This window comes from Eublepharis macularius, chromosome 4 (assembly GCF_028583425.1).
Source record: "Eublepharis macularius isolate TG4126 chromosome 4, MPM_Emac_v1.0, whole genome shotgun sequence".
NCBI lineage: Eukaryota > Metazoa > Chordata > Lepidosauria > Squamata > Eublepharidae > Eublepharis > Eublepharis macularius.
The window spans coordinates 16,658,176-16,674,687 of record NC_072793.1 but is presented as its reverse complement, the minus strand read 5'-3'; the positions used below and the strand labels follow the sequence as shown (position 1 = coordinate 16,674,687).

Here is a 16,512-nt window from a genome sequence, read left to right as displayed (position 1 = left end):
CCTTTCTATACAGGTGCGGAAGGGAAAACATGCATTATTGGAGAATAGCGCCCCCCCCCATCAGACATCATCACCCCCTCAAGCTGTGGCTAATTCTCTATTTGACAGTGTTTTTGCAGACCCAAGTAACAGTTCTCCATGAAACTCACCTTTCCACTAAAACTGACCATCTGAATCTGTAATTTTTGCTTATTATTCCTTCCATTGTTTGTTTGTTTGTTTGTTTCACTTATAGTCTGCTCTTTCCACAAGTGGGCTCAGAGTAGATGATAATGTTTGAATCTACATAAAATTGCCTTTAAAAAACATAAGAACTTACAAATTCAGCAGTAAAAGGAACAGCTCTAAGTAGGGTTGCCAGCCTCCAGGTGATAGCTGGGGATCTCCTGGAATTACAACTGATCTCCAGGCAACAGAGACCAGTTCCCCTGGAGAAAATGGCTGCTCTGAAGGGTGAATTCTATGGCATCATACCTCAATGAGGCCCCTCCCCTTCCCAACCCCCGCCCTCTCCAGGTTCCACCCCCAAAATCTCCAGGAATTTCCCAACCTGGACCTGGCAACCCCAGCTCTAAGAGGTGGCCCATATTACCCATTTCTAAATGGGTGAAAGGTGAGGGACAGCAATGGTCCAAGAGATGGAAGAGAAAAAAACAGGAAGGGGTTATATTCCCCCGTCATTAGGTGGCTGGCCGGAAGGCTCATTGATAACCCAGCCTCAACCATATGCCGCACATATGATTCCATTCCATAACAAGCCAAAGAGAAAATTACAGTAATGACTATAGAAAAGAAGGTCAACAAAGATGAATTTTTGTAACTGTATGGATGAATTTTTGTAACTTTGTATTTACTGTTGATTATTGAGTGGTTAGTATACAAGTTTACTGTTGATTATTGAGTGATTGGTATAGACGTTTGATTCAATTATATTGGTATAAAAATTGAGTTGCACCTGGTAGTGTTTTGTTGGGTTCCCTGGGCGCTCCCCTCCTTGGTTTTGATTATAGAAAAGAAGGACCAACACTGTAATATGCTAACTAATTCAAATAATGCCAATAAGCAAAATGAATGCTGATTAATATGAGGGTTTTTTTATGAGTTATTCCTGTTAATTGATCGGTGTTCGTTTTGCTTATTGGCTTTATTTGAATTAGGTAGCATATTATGATGTTGGTCCTTCTTTTCTATAATCATTACTGTAATTTTCTCTTTGGCTTGCTATGGAATGGAACCATATTGCCGTTACATGCACGTGTGGGAAATTATATAGAAGAAAAACATCAAGAAGCCTGAAAATTCATAATTGCAGGTCATAAAAGTAATATTAGTTAATGTTTTAAAATAATCTCATAACTATGGCCGTTTCCACACACGTTGAATAATCCACTTTCAATACGCTTTAGTTATCCTTTAGAAGTGGATTTTTTGTTCCACACATGGAAAATCAGTTACAAATGTTCACTAAAGTGTATTGAAAGTGGATTATTCAATGTGTGTGGAAACGGCCAATATAATATTACTTTTAAGCTTGGTTTATCAGATCCCCTGACAAAGGTTTAAGCAGATCATGTTTGGATCTAGAAGCATCTATAAAAGTATCCCCCTACAGCAATTCGTTGTTCTTTTTTTCCACTTGTATGTTATTATATTATATTATTAGAAAAAGTTATATTTTGTTTGGTAGGGAGAAACTACAAATAAAGTTGTCAGTGTCAGACAAGCTTTCTTAATGTCAATAGCATTTTCTTAATATCCTGGCTGAAGTAAACTCCTGGAGTAGCCCCTAGAAGCCAAACTGCTAGGACTGAGGATTCTTTCTGAAGTTCTGGAGTTTCTGGGCAGTTTCTCTACAATCCGAGAAACTGACCGTAAGGCAAAGTTCATTTAATATATGCTGGATGGTGACTATAGAGAACGATATGGCTCTTTTCAACATGCCCAGACTTATACTTTAAAATGACTTCTTATCTGTTATAACTAGGGTTGTTTTTTTTCTGGGAAAAGAAGTGGTGGAACTCAATGGGTTGCCAGCACGGGTGGCAACTCCTGGTGGGAGGTGGTGCCCCTGGTACCACATGTGTGCGCAAAGTGCGCGTACGCTCCCAGGACCACACAATGATGTCACTTTGGGTCAGCTGGAACAAGGAGGGAATTTTTTAGTTTAAATTGCCTTGGCGAAAATGGTCACATGGCTGGTGGCCCCGCCCTCTGATCTCCAGACAGTTGTGCGGAGTGGCTCAGAGGGCAATCTAAACTCCCCTCTGTCTGGGATAATGGATTGGATTATGAATCCAAGCAACAGACAAATTGGCAACAGCAGATGCTAAGGAAGGTATCCGTAATTATTTATGGATAAAGAAATCATGGAAACCTATTCTTAAACAAGATGGGATTCACAGTGTAAGGGACGATCTGTTTAAAATATGGTTTCAATGCAGAAATAGACTGAGCCCACCAATTTCCCCATTGATGTCACCAATTAATACCTACTATGATGTAACAGTTAGGAACAAAATTCATCAACCTAGCTACAAATCACTGATAGATAAAGAAGGAAACATAAAAACCTGGCAAGAAATCCAGGCTTATGGCAAAAACATTCCTTGGCTGACTTATCACCAAAAATTATCAAGATTAAAGGATCAAATTTCTCAAAGAAGGCGGCAGGCTGAGAGGAAAAAACACAATATGAACTATTAATATCTGGAGACTTGTCGCATTTATTGGGGAAGATTTACAAAATATTACTGCAACACCATACAGAAACAGAACAAGTCAAAACTTGAATGATAAAATGGATGCAAAATTTTGGGAAATCTATTCCAATGGACTTATGGGAAAACTTATGGACTAAAGACATAAAATTTACAGGCTAACAGTTACTGAGAAATTTACAGGCTACCAGTTACATAAAATGTTTTTAGATGGTACATTACTCCCAAAGATATTGCAAGGATTCGTAAGGGTTACAGTGGACATTGTTGGAAGTGTCAGAATATTGATGCAACATTTTACCATATGTGGTGGACTTGTAAGGAATCACGAAAATATTGGATAAAAGTTCATGAAAAGAGCCTCAAACAGATTTGAATTAAATCCGAAAAGTATGCTCTTAAATATTTTACCAATCTGAGAAAAGAACAAGGAGATCTCTTCTGTTATATGGTGACAGCAGCAAGAGTATTATTTGCAGGAAAATAGAAAACTGATGCTTGTCCTGGTCTACAAGAGTGGAGAGATAAAGTTCATGAATATGCCTCAATGGCCAAACTGACTACAGACTAACAAAATAGGCCAATAACCGACTTCTGGAAAAAATGGAAGGATTGATTATTTAGGTTAAACTAACTGATATAGCTGCTTAGAGGGAGAGAGGGAAGAAGAGAGAAGGAGAAATATTATCTATCCAGGTTTAGGGAAGCCAAATATGTAATAATTAATTTATTAGCATAAAGAAACTTAAATGTACTGCTTGTTTTATTCCCAAGACTTTCATATCTGTGCTGTTTTTATACTTATTGGTTGTATAAAATTGTATAATTTTCACTTTATTCTCTAATTTAGAATTTGCATAACTTTTATACTATACCCTTACTTTACTCTATTTCCTTTTTTACTTTACTCTTATTTTCTTTTTCTTAAATAAAATTTTTAATTAAAATAAATAAATAAAATAAACTTCCCTCTGTCTGGAGATCAAGGGGTGGGGCCACAGCCACGTGACCATTTTCAAGAGGTGCCACTGTGTTCCAGCTGAAAAAAGGCCCTTGTTATAACTGGTTATAATTTATCTTTTATAATGTAATAAGATGATTTTTAAAGATTAACAACTTTTAAACTTGTTTTATCAGATTCCCCTGACAAAGCTTTAAGCAAAAGGCATTGGAATATAAAATAATCAATAAAACTATCCTCCTAAAGAACTTTGTTCTTCATTTTTTTGAACAATATGATAAACAATTAATGTATCAAATCACATAAATGTGCAATTAAAGTAGAAAAGACATACTAGTTTGAAATTAAACCATCTTCCTTACTTCTATAAGAGCAGCATCAATGCTGGACTGCAGTGATAGAAATCCTTTGAACCAGTATCGTGGATTAGTACAATAGTGTCCTGAATAGTTGAAGCAGAAATCTATAGGCAAGAGGAAACAGAGAAAAAATGATAGTTAAATGCAAAATCTTTTATATTAATCATTTACATTTATTCAATAAAAACACTGAGTTAGCTACCTGTGGTTTAAGTTATGATTGATGCCAGTTAGATGCCAGTTATGAGTGGCATCTAATAACATTCAGGGGAAAGAGATTGCTTTTCAATCAAGAGTTCAAATTTAGAACAGGATTGCTGAGTTTTTTAACACATTGTCAGTCTCTGGATGATGAAATATAGCAGACAGATCCCTGGTTCATTGTAGCAAGACACAGGTTCTTGGTTAAAGGACTTTTATTTAGAAATCAGTTCTTTCCATATTCAGATCCAAAGGTCTACTTAGAAGTAAGGTAAACAACTAAGAAGTTCTAGCAGAAAGTTGACCAGAATGGCTACATAGGAAAAGTACATCCCTTTTCTACCCCTGTTCCTCCCCCCTCCCAACTTCCAAACAACCTAGTGTTGTTTGATCTGTGTGAGAACACTATGCATATTTGTGCTATCAGGCTACAAGGAGAGAAGACATATCACAGTCAGGAAGAAGGCTTTGAACTGGTAAACACCCGGCCACCTGGAAATGAGTGAGAACTCACTGTAATGTTGGCTACAAGAAACAAAATTATAACTGGTGGCAATACAAAATGGAGTCACACTTGACAGAATAAAGCATATACTTGACAGCAGAATTATTGGCCTTAATGAATGGGCACAGTCAGACATGACACACATGCTTCTTGGGGACTGTAGTGCAGGTGCATTGCACTGCCAAGGTTGTAAATGTTGGGATTTTTAATGTAACCAAGGCACCTGATTAACCTTTCCTTCAATTCTTTCCTGATGACTGGTTAATATCTTGGCCACGTAAAAAATGATTAAAATGACTGGTTTGTTTGCCCAATAACAATTTGTACATTAACAGTCAGCTTTCAGACTAAACAACAACTAGAAGTTATGCCAAATAATCATATGGAGAAAGGTGACCACCTTTCTCGAAACTTGGCAGCCCATACTGGAATATATAGAGAAACAACATTCATTTACAGATCGTCAGATACGTACCTCGTTCTATGAGTGGTTTGGATACTAAGAGAGCCTCAGTTTGATTGGACTACTCGACTATTACATTATTGTGCCAATTCTGTTCCCGCTGTAAACAGCTCAAGTCATGGTTTTCTCATAACGCCATAAGGGGTTAATCAACTTCTGATCATGCACCAGCGACAGGCACAAAAGCAATACCTAAACTCTAAATACACTTTGGTTTTAGTTGGAAGCAGAGTCTGCTCTGCAAAGCAACAACTTCCTCCAGAGGAACTAATCTCCAGGCCTCGCTTGGGGCTGGGGCTTCTTTAAGGGTCACTGGTGTGTGCCTGCAGGGCTTGAAAGCAGGCAAGAAAGGCGAGTCAAGCTAAATATGTTCAAAATATGTTCTAAATACAGATTGTTGCCAAAACTGAGTAGTTTTTTTGTCATCAAGGCTTAAAAAAAACTACATGCAGTTTAAACACAAAATTATCCTTTACTCGCATCGAATGTTTAAGACAAAATAACATACTGAGGTAAGTCAAGCCTTCGTGGAACCACCTGAGGGGCAATCTGGCATTTCTAGCTGGGAGGGCACCCAGCTCACCCTGCCATGCAAAGCACTGCTCTGAAAGCCAAGCCACAAGTGACACCTGACACAGGTTGGACACTTGTCAGCTTCCCTCAAGTTTTGATGGGAAATGTAGGCGTCCTGGTTTTACAGCTTAGCTCTCCATTACAGCTGCAAGACCAGGATGCCTACATTTCCCATCAAAACTTGAGGGAAGCTGACAAGTGTCCAACCTGTGTCAGGCATCACTTGTAGCTTGGCTCTGAGTGGGTGTTAAGTCATCCTGAAGGGTGGTATATAAATTGAATGTTGTTGTTGTTATAGCTGAACAACCATTTCCTAAAGAGATGCTTTTTTAAGGCTCCATGGAAAACTGGGCAAGCACCAGAGCCTCAAGGAAAAGATGCTAAACAATCCAATCTCCCACTAAATCCCAGAGAGCTTCTCAGCATAATTGTGTGTGGGGGGGGATCCCACTTCTGTTACCATTGCTGTCCTTAGCCTTTCTGTATATGACCCCAGAATACTAAATGTATTCACACCCATTTGCCCTTCCCTCAGGACCATACTGCATGTACAAGCATTCAGTGTACATGCAGCCCACACCCCCTGGCAAATAAAATATTCAGCACCATTTGTGCGGGGGAGGGGGGAGTTGGAGACCCACCTGTACATGCAGCCCTGACCAGAACCCCCTCAAGTGCTGAATGACAAAGGCCCAAAGTGGATCCGATCTTCATGGATCGAATATACAGAAAACCTGATGTAAGTGCATGCAAAAAACAGCAATGGCCTGCTCTCACTTTTCAAGTTTTACTGTGCTCCTACCAATACCAGCCTGTGTGTTTTCCCTTCAGACCTATGGGACAACTCCTCCCAAACCAGAGGATCCTCAGTCAGAGAAGATGCATTCCGCTACGGACTTAGGATCCAAGCCATTGTTTTATTACTTGCATTTTTACATTACAAACATGCTTAAAACATCTTACAAGAATATAAAATGTTGAGAGGCCAAATCTGCATTTGATTTCACTGTATTCATATGAATATCTAGGAAATGGGACATAAATGCACTTGCGTCTTGAATTACCTATGCCTCCGAAGTAGTCGTTGGGAGAAGACACATCCCTTATTGAAAATCTGAGTCGATAAGAGAAGCTATCCTGAAATATAACCCCAATGGTGCCGTCCTTCTTGTGTGCATCTTCTATTGCTTTTTCATCTTCCATGAGTTCTGTTCTTATTCCTTTAATATGGAAATGCAGTCATTATTAGAAGGAACCAGGGCTTTTTTCTGGGTAAAGAGGTGGTGGAACTCAGTGGGTTGCCCCCGGAGAAAATGGTCACATGGCTGGTGGCCACGCCCCCTGATCTCCAGACAGCGGGGAGTTTAGATTGCCCTCCGCGCTGCTGAGCGGCGCGGAGGGCAATCTAAACTCCCCTCTGTCTGGAGATCAGGGGGCGGGGCCACTAGCCATGTGACCATTTTCAAGAGGTTCCGGAACTCCGTTCCACCGCATTCGAGCTGAAAAAAAGCCCTGGAAGGAACCCCCTAATAGAATCGTGAGTACACAGATTGCTGGCTACACCAGCATTACATTCCATGGTTCCCTCACAAGAGATAAGGATAATCAATAGAGAGGCAGATCTTTAATCTGTTAGCTTTAACTCCTACCAGGCTCAAGCCTAGCTGGCTAAGACAAAGAAATGGGAAGTGGTTGCAACGGAAGGCAAATCCCAAACCTTCCCCAACATTAGCCCTAATCCTAAATACATGCCTGACATAGTATTAGATACTGAAGTCACTTTTCTAATCTGAAAAATAAACAACATGATCGTTAATCCCTTTGCCTCTAGTGTGAATGACATTGGAAGCTCTTCCAAGAATTCTCTCCTTATGCCCTCCAGATGTTCACGCCTATGTGCAAGCCAAGTCACAGGTAGGTACCTAAAGAAAAGATTCTGTCACTGTTGCTATTCCCATTGGGAGTGAGAGGATTTTCTTTGGCTTCCTTAGGAGTGAGTTAGTGCATAAAGCTGATGTGGTTGGCCCTTGATTATTTCAAAAGTAGCAACAAAACCCATTGTGGGAAAACATACAACGGTCTCTAGAAAAGGGAGGGTGGGCATTTCATCCTCCTCACCTGTTACTTTTAAACTGGAAAGACCAAGGACTCTTGGCTAAACATTAGGAAGAACTTCCTCACTGAGCAGTCCTTCAGTGGAACAGGCTTCCTCAGGAGGTGGTGGGCTCTCCTTCTTAGGAGGTTTTAAAGCAGAGGCTAGATGGCCATCTGACAGCAATGCTGATTCTGTGAACCTGGGCAGATCGTGAGAGGGAGGGCAGGAAGGGTCATACCACTGCTTAGTTCTCATGGCCCAGGGTAAGGCCAATCACAACCTTGGGGTCAGGTAGCAATTTTCCCCAGGCCAGTTTGGCTAGGGATCCTGATGGAGTTTTGCCATCTACTGGGCATGGAGTAAGGATCAGTGTGAAGGGGTTTTTTTTTGGCAATTTCCTGCATTTCCAAGGGGGTTGGACTAGGTGACTCTAGAGATCCCTTCCAACCCTGTGATTCTATGATTCCATGACTGAACATGAGATCTTCTGCATGCAAGCAGATGTCCTACCTATGATCCACAGCCCCTTCCCAGGCATTGAAACACTCTAATTCACTTGTTCCATATCCCAAGCCTAAAAGTCTGCCAAAAAATGCTAGAACTCAGCAAAAGGGAACACTGAATCCCATGAAAGCTTGCAAAAACAATAATATATAACAGACATTATTTTAACTTCGTGCATTACATATACCTTTCATGACAGACAATTTTTCTACTTTTTCCATTATTGTTCTTGTGGTTTTCGTTCCAGGAGTATAAGCAATTTTAAGTTTACTAAAATTGAAAGAAAGATCTTCTAGCTGTCCAAGGGCTGCCTGAGGTATTTCATGCTCTGCCTCATGGAATAAGCCCACTATCAGCAATAGCACGCCAAGAAGAAGAATAAGTGATGAGAACCATTCCTGCAGATAATGAAGGAGATAGTAAGGAAAAACGGCCACAATAATTCGTTCGAAGTCTTAACAGTGTATGCAAACCTTACCCAGATTATATTATCATACCATTTGGCAGCCATGGTTACTCAGGATCACTCTATACATTACTTCTTTTATGAATTCTTCATGGAGACAAACCCTGCTCCCACAGACACATGACAGCAGCAGGGATTGGCTTCTATAAAAAAAATGAGAGTGCAAATAAGCATGGAAAGCTGCCACGGGGGGGGGAGAGTTCCTGCCTGACTCCCAAGCTTTTTTACTCCTGCAAAAACAGTGCGGAGGGGAGACGTTGCCCCATTTCTGCTGCTCCACGAGGAGGTGTTGTGGGAATGTGCAGCAGCAGAAAGGGGGAAACTGTTTTTCTATAGAGGCCAGGGCTTTTTTTTCTGGGAAAAGAGGTGATGGAACTCAGGACCACTCAATGATGTCACTTTGGGTCAGCTGGAACAAGGGGGGAATTTTTTAAAGTTTAAATTGCCCTCGGTGAAAATGGTCACATGGCCAGAGGCCCCGCCCCCTGATCTCCAGACAGAGGGGAGCTTAGATTGCCCTCCGTGCTGCTGGAGTGGTGTGGAGGGCAATCTAAACTCCCCTGTGCCTGGAGATCAGGGGGCGGGGCCACCAGCCATGTGACCATTTTCAAGAGGTGCTGGAACTCCATTCCACCACATTCCTGCTGAAAAAAAGCCCTGATAGAAGCCAATCCCCAGAGCTGATGTGCAAGGCTGTATTATTCATAAGGTGGACTAGGCAGAAGCTTAAGCCTAGGGGCCCCACAGGAGCCTGTCAATTTTTTTTTTTTTTTTGCTGTGGCACATCCCCATATACATTACAATTGATTTTCTTATATATTCTCTATTAATAAGATAATTTATTGCTTCCATATTGAAGTGATTCCAATTGTCTCTTACACTGAAACAATTATCTATAAATTATGTATTTTGAATAAATAATAAAAAATTATTCACTTCAAATTATTACTGTATTGAACAATTATACCCCCAAAATGTGCTTTCCTGAAGAGTTCTACTTGCTCAATAAAAATGTTTTAAAAATTGTGAAGAGAATTCTTTAGGAGACCCTAAAAATGAATATAGGGCTATGTACTGTGGTCTAGCTCTTAGCACTACCATACCAGGGGCAGGCTGTCAGCAGTAGTGGGATGGAAGAGTGAAGTGCTGGAGGGGTCCCAAAATACTTGAAAGCCTAGGGACCCATCTCTGGGTTAATACAGCCCTGCTGACACATATCTGTGTGGAGCTCTGTCAAGTACTCGTATGGGTTGGCTCCGTCAAGAATTCGTAAACGAAGTAATGTGAAGAGTGACCCTCATCGTGATGAGGATAATCAACAGGATTCACTCTGTATCTATAGCATACATTTACTTTATCACATATAGGCATGCATGCACGCAAATTTACCAAGCATCTCTGTGAAGCCCCCAGAGCCATGTTCCTCTGGGGAGGGGCTATCCTTTCTCTGTGGGGTTAGAGAGTGGGCAACACACAAGAACACTGAAGTCTACACGATTAACGACTTGTTTCCTTTACATTGCCAATTCCAGCAGATAATCACTCCCTGTGGCCAGCACTGAGCTCCTCACTGTCACTTATTCCCACATCACTGCTAGGTGTGCTCCCCCTGCCCGGATCTTTTACCCAGCTCCTTAGGCTCCTGTCCTGGCTGCTGCAGCCAAGGGTTAGGAAGATTCAATTAAAATAGGGAAGAATGTTGTAATGATTTTAAGTAAATGTGTGCTTGTGTCTTTAAATGCTTGGTGTGGTGTAGATGAAGGGTGGCGGTGAAAGAGAGGGATGAGTGAGTGATATGATTGGTTGATGACTAAGAGCAGAACCAGAAGTGACAAAAGGCACAGATTGGACACTTGTCTGCTTCCCTCAAGTTTTGATGGGAAATGTAGGCATCCTGGTCTCGCAGCTTCGCTCTCTGACTGCTGTCCAATGGACTTTTCAACTGTCACTTGTCCAACATTCTGCCAAGCTGCCTACATTTCCCATCAAAACTTGAGGGAAGCAGACAAGTGTCCAATCTGTGCCTTTTGTCACTTCTGGTTCTGCTCTCAGAGTGTGGGTGGAGTGAATGCAATTTTAGACTGAGAGCGGGACCACAAGTGACGCCTGACACAGGTTGGACACTTGTCAGCTTCCCTCAAGTTTTGATGGGAAATGTAGGCAGCTTGGCGGAATGTTGGACAAGTGACAGTTGAAAAGTCCATTGGACAGCAGTCAGAGAGCCAAGCTGCAAGACCAGGATGCCTACATTTCCCATCAAAACTTGAGGGAAGCTGACAAGTGTCCAATATGTGCCTTTTGTCACTTGTGGTTCTGCTCTGAGAGTGGAGAAAGAACAAGGAGTGAGAAGAAAGCAGGCTAGCTGTGTGCTGCCTGAGCAGTTTAAGCATTTCTGTGAAAAATATTTAGTGAGGAAAAGAGAGGCTAGCTGTGTGCTGCCTGAGTCACTTTAAGCCCGTCTGTGAGAGAAATATTGAGTCAGAGAAAGAGGCTGTGTGTGAAGCCTTAGAAGAGGTCTGTGTGAATGAGTTTAAATGAAGTGACTTTAAGAACTGAGAACTACTTTTATGAAACCGATACACTTCTTGAAAAAATAAACGTTTATTTTGTTTTTGTTACATCCCATAGTAGCTGTCATTGCTATATCCCATTCCTATCCTCAGGGCCACATAGAACCACGAAGGAGCCTGGCGCTTAGGCACATTACAAAAAGGAAAACTTAAATAAAATATCTTGGAATATAATATTCCTGGTGGCAGCAAACTACCCAGAGGGTGTTAAGGGAAACATAAAAGGCAAAATCTACCCAAGAGAAAGAAGCGGTCATAACAAATATGATTATCTTTTTAATTTTGAAATGTCAGTCTCAATTGTTTGATATTTTGGTGTCTAAACACAGATAATGTGGCTTACTGTTAACAACTCTATATTAAACATCTGGTTCTACTTAGGAAGGTTGTTGAAGTTGTAAGTTTAGAGGATCAGATCACTTATTAAATGAGCAGATATTGGTACCATTGCAGCAGGAGTGCAAACTACAAGACTTATTCTGAGAGAGTGTCAATGGTAGTTGTGAGTGCAAGGTAAAATCAGCAATCCTACAAGTTGGAAAATTATAAGACACCAGTAAATACACTTAAGGGACCTAGATAGATACTGTAGGAATACAAAATTTGCTTTCCTCCTGACATTAAGATGGTCTACTGTTTGTAAACACAGCACTGGAAGCTAGTTTCTCTTATTTCTCATGAATAGTTTCTCATTTTTATATCATTCAGACAACAGTGGAAAAGTTGTACAACAAGACACAAAATCAGCATGTATTATACACATTTGGATTTTTGCCCATCTTTATGTACTATCAAAATTCAAGAAAAGAAATGCTCTGTATACTTGCCTGGAAACTTTGTTTTTTCATCCTCCATTTCACAATTATATTCTTCAATAAGAGTGTTTTAATTTGCTGGCACATGCTGGCATTTCTGTGGTGTTCTTTCTGCATTTCAGGATCTGCTTTCAAAATATAGGCAAATTTGTACAGAAACGTTTTACACCAGGCAAAGTATAGTGAAAGTTAAAAATTACAACATCGCCTCTCCTTCTGCTTATTTGAACAGCTCTCTGTACATATCGGTTTTCCTGAAGAGTAGGGGTGTACAGGGCCAGGATGATTCGGGTTTCCCAATTCAGAATACCCAAATCGGGGAACAGACTTGAAATAAAGGGAATTCCTGATTCGGAGATTCGGGTTTGCTTCTTAAAGATTCGGCCATTATTTTCAATGGGGAAAATGCTCCTGGCATTCTGGGAGGCTGGGGGGGGCATTTTCTTTACAAAGCAAACTAAACTTGGTGAAGACCTTCTCCTAACTCTCCTCTAATGACCCCCCCCCCCCCAAGTTTCAGAAAATTTGGACTTCAGGGGGCCATGTTATGGCCCCCCAAAGAAGGTACCCCATCCTCCTCCACTCTCCATTATTCCCTATGGGGAAAAACAAGTGATCTTTCTAGGTGGCTTGGGGTGGCATTTTGCAAGCAAAATGCACCCAATTTTCTGAGAACCTGCTCCTACGTGTCCTACCATGTCCTCCCCAAGTTTCAGGGAGATTGGACTTTAGGGGGCCATGTCAAGGCCCCCCAAAGGTGGTTCTCCCACCACACCATTTTATTTCTACTGTGGGGAAGACTCCCACACAGCAGAAACACATGGATTGGGGCTGCCAATGGCCACAGCCACAGTCCAGCTACACTATCCCAAGTTATCCATCAGAACCATACTCCCCCTCCCCCCAAAAACCTAACCACCCCTGCAGTAACTGGCCAGCCACTCTCCATTGGTTCTTGTTATGGGAAAATCCAGGCTCCCACAGCAGGAACCCATGGAATGTGGCATCCATGACCACAGGCATAGCCCCCCTTTCAATCTATCTCCCAACAGACCCACAGACCCAAAGATATGCACCCCCAAGTTCCCCACTACCCCCAGAGCAGGCTGGCCAGCCGCTCCCCATTATTCCCTATGATGGGAACTTTTAAACTGACTTTCCCAGGGCAATTATGCACAGGCCAGGGGTGCCACAATGGAGGGCACACTCCTGAGTGCAAGCTCATCCCTCGGAAAGCACACCTGAACTACAGGCATGCACCCCCAAGTTTCCCACCAACTCCAGAGCAGGCTGGCCAGCCACTCTTCATTGTTCCCTATGATGGGAACTAACCTTCACACCAAAGAATAACACACAAACATACATTGAATCAAGTTCAACCAACTTTATTTTTTAGCTTTCAGTTACAGCATTAAAGGCACATGACACTAGTGTGTCCCACTACACAACAGTCTCCTAGATAATAGTACCACCGCTAACTTCAAACCAGAGAATCACAAACACACAATTACTTGCAAAAACACTTTATTTCGTTCTTGGCTTTAAGTTACACAGCATGAAGGCACAGCACAACACATCACAACAGTCTCTTAGATAACTGTACCACAGCTAACTTCAAACCAGAGAATCAAAAACACATATACACACACACACACACAATTACTTGCAAAAACACTTTATTTCTTAGAGTTCCTGGGCTGAGGGTGGGAGACAGCACACAACAATACCGGCACAACATTTAACTCCCCCCTCCCCAAACATAATCACAGTGACTCCAAGGGAGCCAAGCCACAGAGTCACACATCCATTCCACCCAAACCAAACTGAATTGGGGGAAACTCTTGAAACCTAGTCCAACAGAACCATTGTCATTCCCTGCAGCCGGGCTCTCAGTTCAGCCAGTGGGGAAACACCACAGAGCAGAACAGTGTTGGAATATATGTGTGTTGCAAGGTCTGAGATTCAGTCATTATGGGGTTAATGTGTTTACCTACCATGCTATTGTTTAGATTGACCTGGAAAGGGAACCTGGCACAGAGCCAATAATCTGCAAGCCCGGGAAACTTGAGAGTGTTTGTAAACTGTTATTGGTCAACAGGTCAGGTGACTGTCCTTTCAGGGTCAAGAAGAAGGAGGAAGAAGAAGATTCTCCATTCCATTATCCCAGCTCTTTGTTGTAAACAGTAAGGAAAATGTAGCTCCAGGTGTTTGTTGTTTTGTAGGCAACCTGTGACCCTTTTCCCTTTAGAAGTAAATGTTTTTTAAAAGCTAAACTCGTGTGCTGACTCTCTATTGATTCAAGATCCATTGCACCTATGATTTAAAGCTATTTTTAACCTTTTTTTCCCCAACAAACAGTACCTAGCCACAAGCACAACACAATGGCATTTGTGGAGCATGGTTGCAGAGGTCCCCCCACCACCACCACCAGCTTCAGGCTGAACTGGAAAACTCTTGTGAAGTAGTGTTAGGATGTAGCCTTCGTCATCAGCTGTCCCCCACCCACACCATCCCTACCTGCCCAACTCCTCCCCCACTCCTGCAACATGTACATTTTAAGTTTAACAACAATATTTTAAAACAGTTTACAACGTTTTACAACATTAAACAACAGTTTAGAACATTAACAGCAGCATAGCTAGTTTGGCTGCTACTCTGAGTTTCTTGCTGTAAGTCCCTAACCTAAGCAGTCCCTATCTAACCTGTCTCTCCCTCCAGCGGCAATCAACATTTCTGGGGCATGTTATGAATTATCAGAATAAATTTGTGCCCACGGGGTCTGTGACCGTTTTAGTTATTTTTTTTTTCTGTTGGGAAGTCAAATTGCAGGATGCATTCCCTTTGCCACTGAGTTCCACCTTCCTCCTACTGGACTTTTTTCTACTTCTAAAAGTTTAATGTAGGGAAGAGCATGATTCCCCAGGTCCTAGACTTGCACAGGATGCAGACCACAAGGAGGGCTCACCTAATTCAGTCCAGTCCTGAGAAATCAAAGAGCCGAGAGTTGACCTTCGGGAAGACCAACTGCTCAACTCTCCATGGGAACAGGCGAGAGCGATGTGGGCTAACAATGTTGCCTGCATAAGAAAAGATGTGCTCGCTCTCCATGCTCATTGGAGGGCATGAGAGGAGCCACTGTGCCTTGAGGAAGAGGTCCAGCCAGACCACCTCCTTCTTGGCCCAGTAGCTCAGCGGATCGGTGGACAGCAACTCACAGGGCTCCGCAAGGTAGTCCCTGACCACTGCCTCCACCGAATCCTCTCTCACACAACTCACAGTCCCACAGGGGCCGAGGGCCCACCAGAGCATCTCCATCTCCATGGACATCCCGGTGGTGGCCACAGGGGGAGCCTACTCAGAAGGGGCATGAGAGGGACCCATAGGGCTGGGCCCTTCGCACGTCACCTCTGATGACAGGCAGCCCCTCTTGGCCTGCCTATACCTCACCTGTGCACAGAGGGCATCTCTGGCTTGGGTGAAGTTCCCATCCCACTCAGCAAAAGTGCCCTTAATGCGCGGGTTGCACATGGTCACCAACATGTACGACTCCTTCTGCATGAGAGGCATTAGCCTGGCAGCTATGCCCTGCTGCAGCCTTCTCACAAGTGAGCGCACTGCTGGAACACTGTCTGCATGTGGTGCGTCTGGGTCCACAAAGGAGGCCAATGAACTCTGGAGCATGTGCACCAGAGGGATGACTAGACCCAGGATCACCGTGTCAGATGAGACCGCTACAGTGAAGTCCCTGAGGGGCTTCAGGACCTCCACTATCTGAGAGACAGTGAGTCAATCCTCCCGGCTGAACTCACCCTCCTGACTCCAAGCGTCGCTCTCTGAGAGCCACATCTTGAGTGCGGCCTGCTGATCCACCAAGTGCTCCATCATGGCACAGGGGGAGTTCCATCGAGTGACTACATCAGAAATCAAGACATGCTCCGGCACACCTGTCCTGGTCTGCTTCTGGTGCAGTTCATGAGTGGATTTCACATTGCGTGAGAAGCGACTCGTGAACCTCCGACATTTCTACAGGAGATACTGGAAGTCAGGACTTGCGGGGACCTGGGGTTGGTAATAGTGCCCTCACCTATCCAGCCATCCAACTCCCTCTTCAAGGTGGCCATGATGTTCTCTACCGTACGCGACACATCGAGAACCTCAGCGTGGAGCAAGGCCTTGTGGTAGCCGGCCCAGTGGTCTCCCATCCTTCCCTATCTAACTCTGGACACCTCACCACTACCCTGAAGGTCTTCAGGTTGCCACCAGTGTGCAGTAAGTGAGAGGTA

The 16,512-nt window shown here is 42.9% G+C and overlaps 1 protein-coding gene across 5 annotated transcripts in view; it reads right to left on the bottom strand.

Moving 5' to 3' along the window:
- The window catches only part of LOC129327284 (ATP-binding cassette sub-family A member 9-like), a 130,750-nt gene that overhangs the window by 100,603 nt on the left and 13,635 nt on the right, over nt 1–16,512 (bottom strand). For 2 of the 5 annotated variants that reach the window (XM_054975785.1, XM_054975787.1), the window contains exons 2-5: nt 12,242–12,354; nt 8,566–8,776; nt 6,844–6,999; nt 4,041–4,141 (exon numbers count right to left, since the gene is read on the bottom strand). In XM_054975785.1, coding sequence (XP_054831760.1) covers nt 4,041–4,141; nt 6,844–6,999; nt 8,566–8,776; nt 12,242–12,346 — 573 coding nt within the window. In that variant the 5' untranslated portion in view covers nt 12,347–12,354. Of the gene's footprint in view, nt 1–149; nt 210–4,040; nt 4,142–6,843; nt 7,000–8,565; nt 8,777–8,875; nt 8,945–12,241; nt 12,358–16,512 lie in introns of those variants that run through there. The other 3 variants (XM_054975786.1, XM_054975788.1, XM_054975790.1) reach the window with 3 other exon arrangements.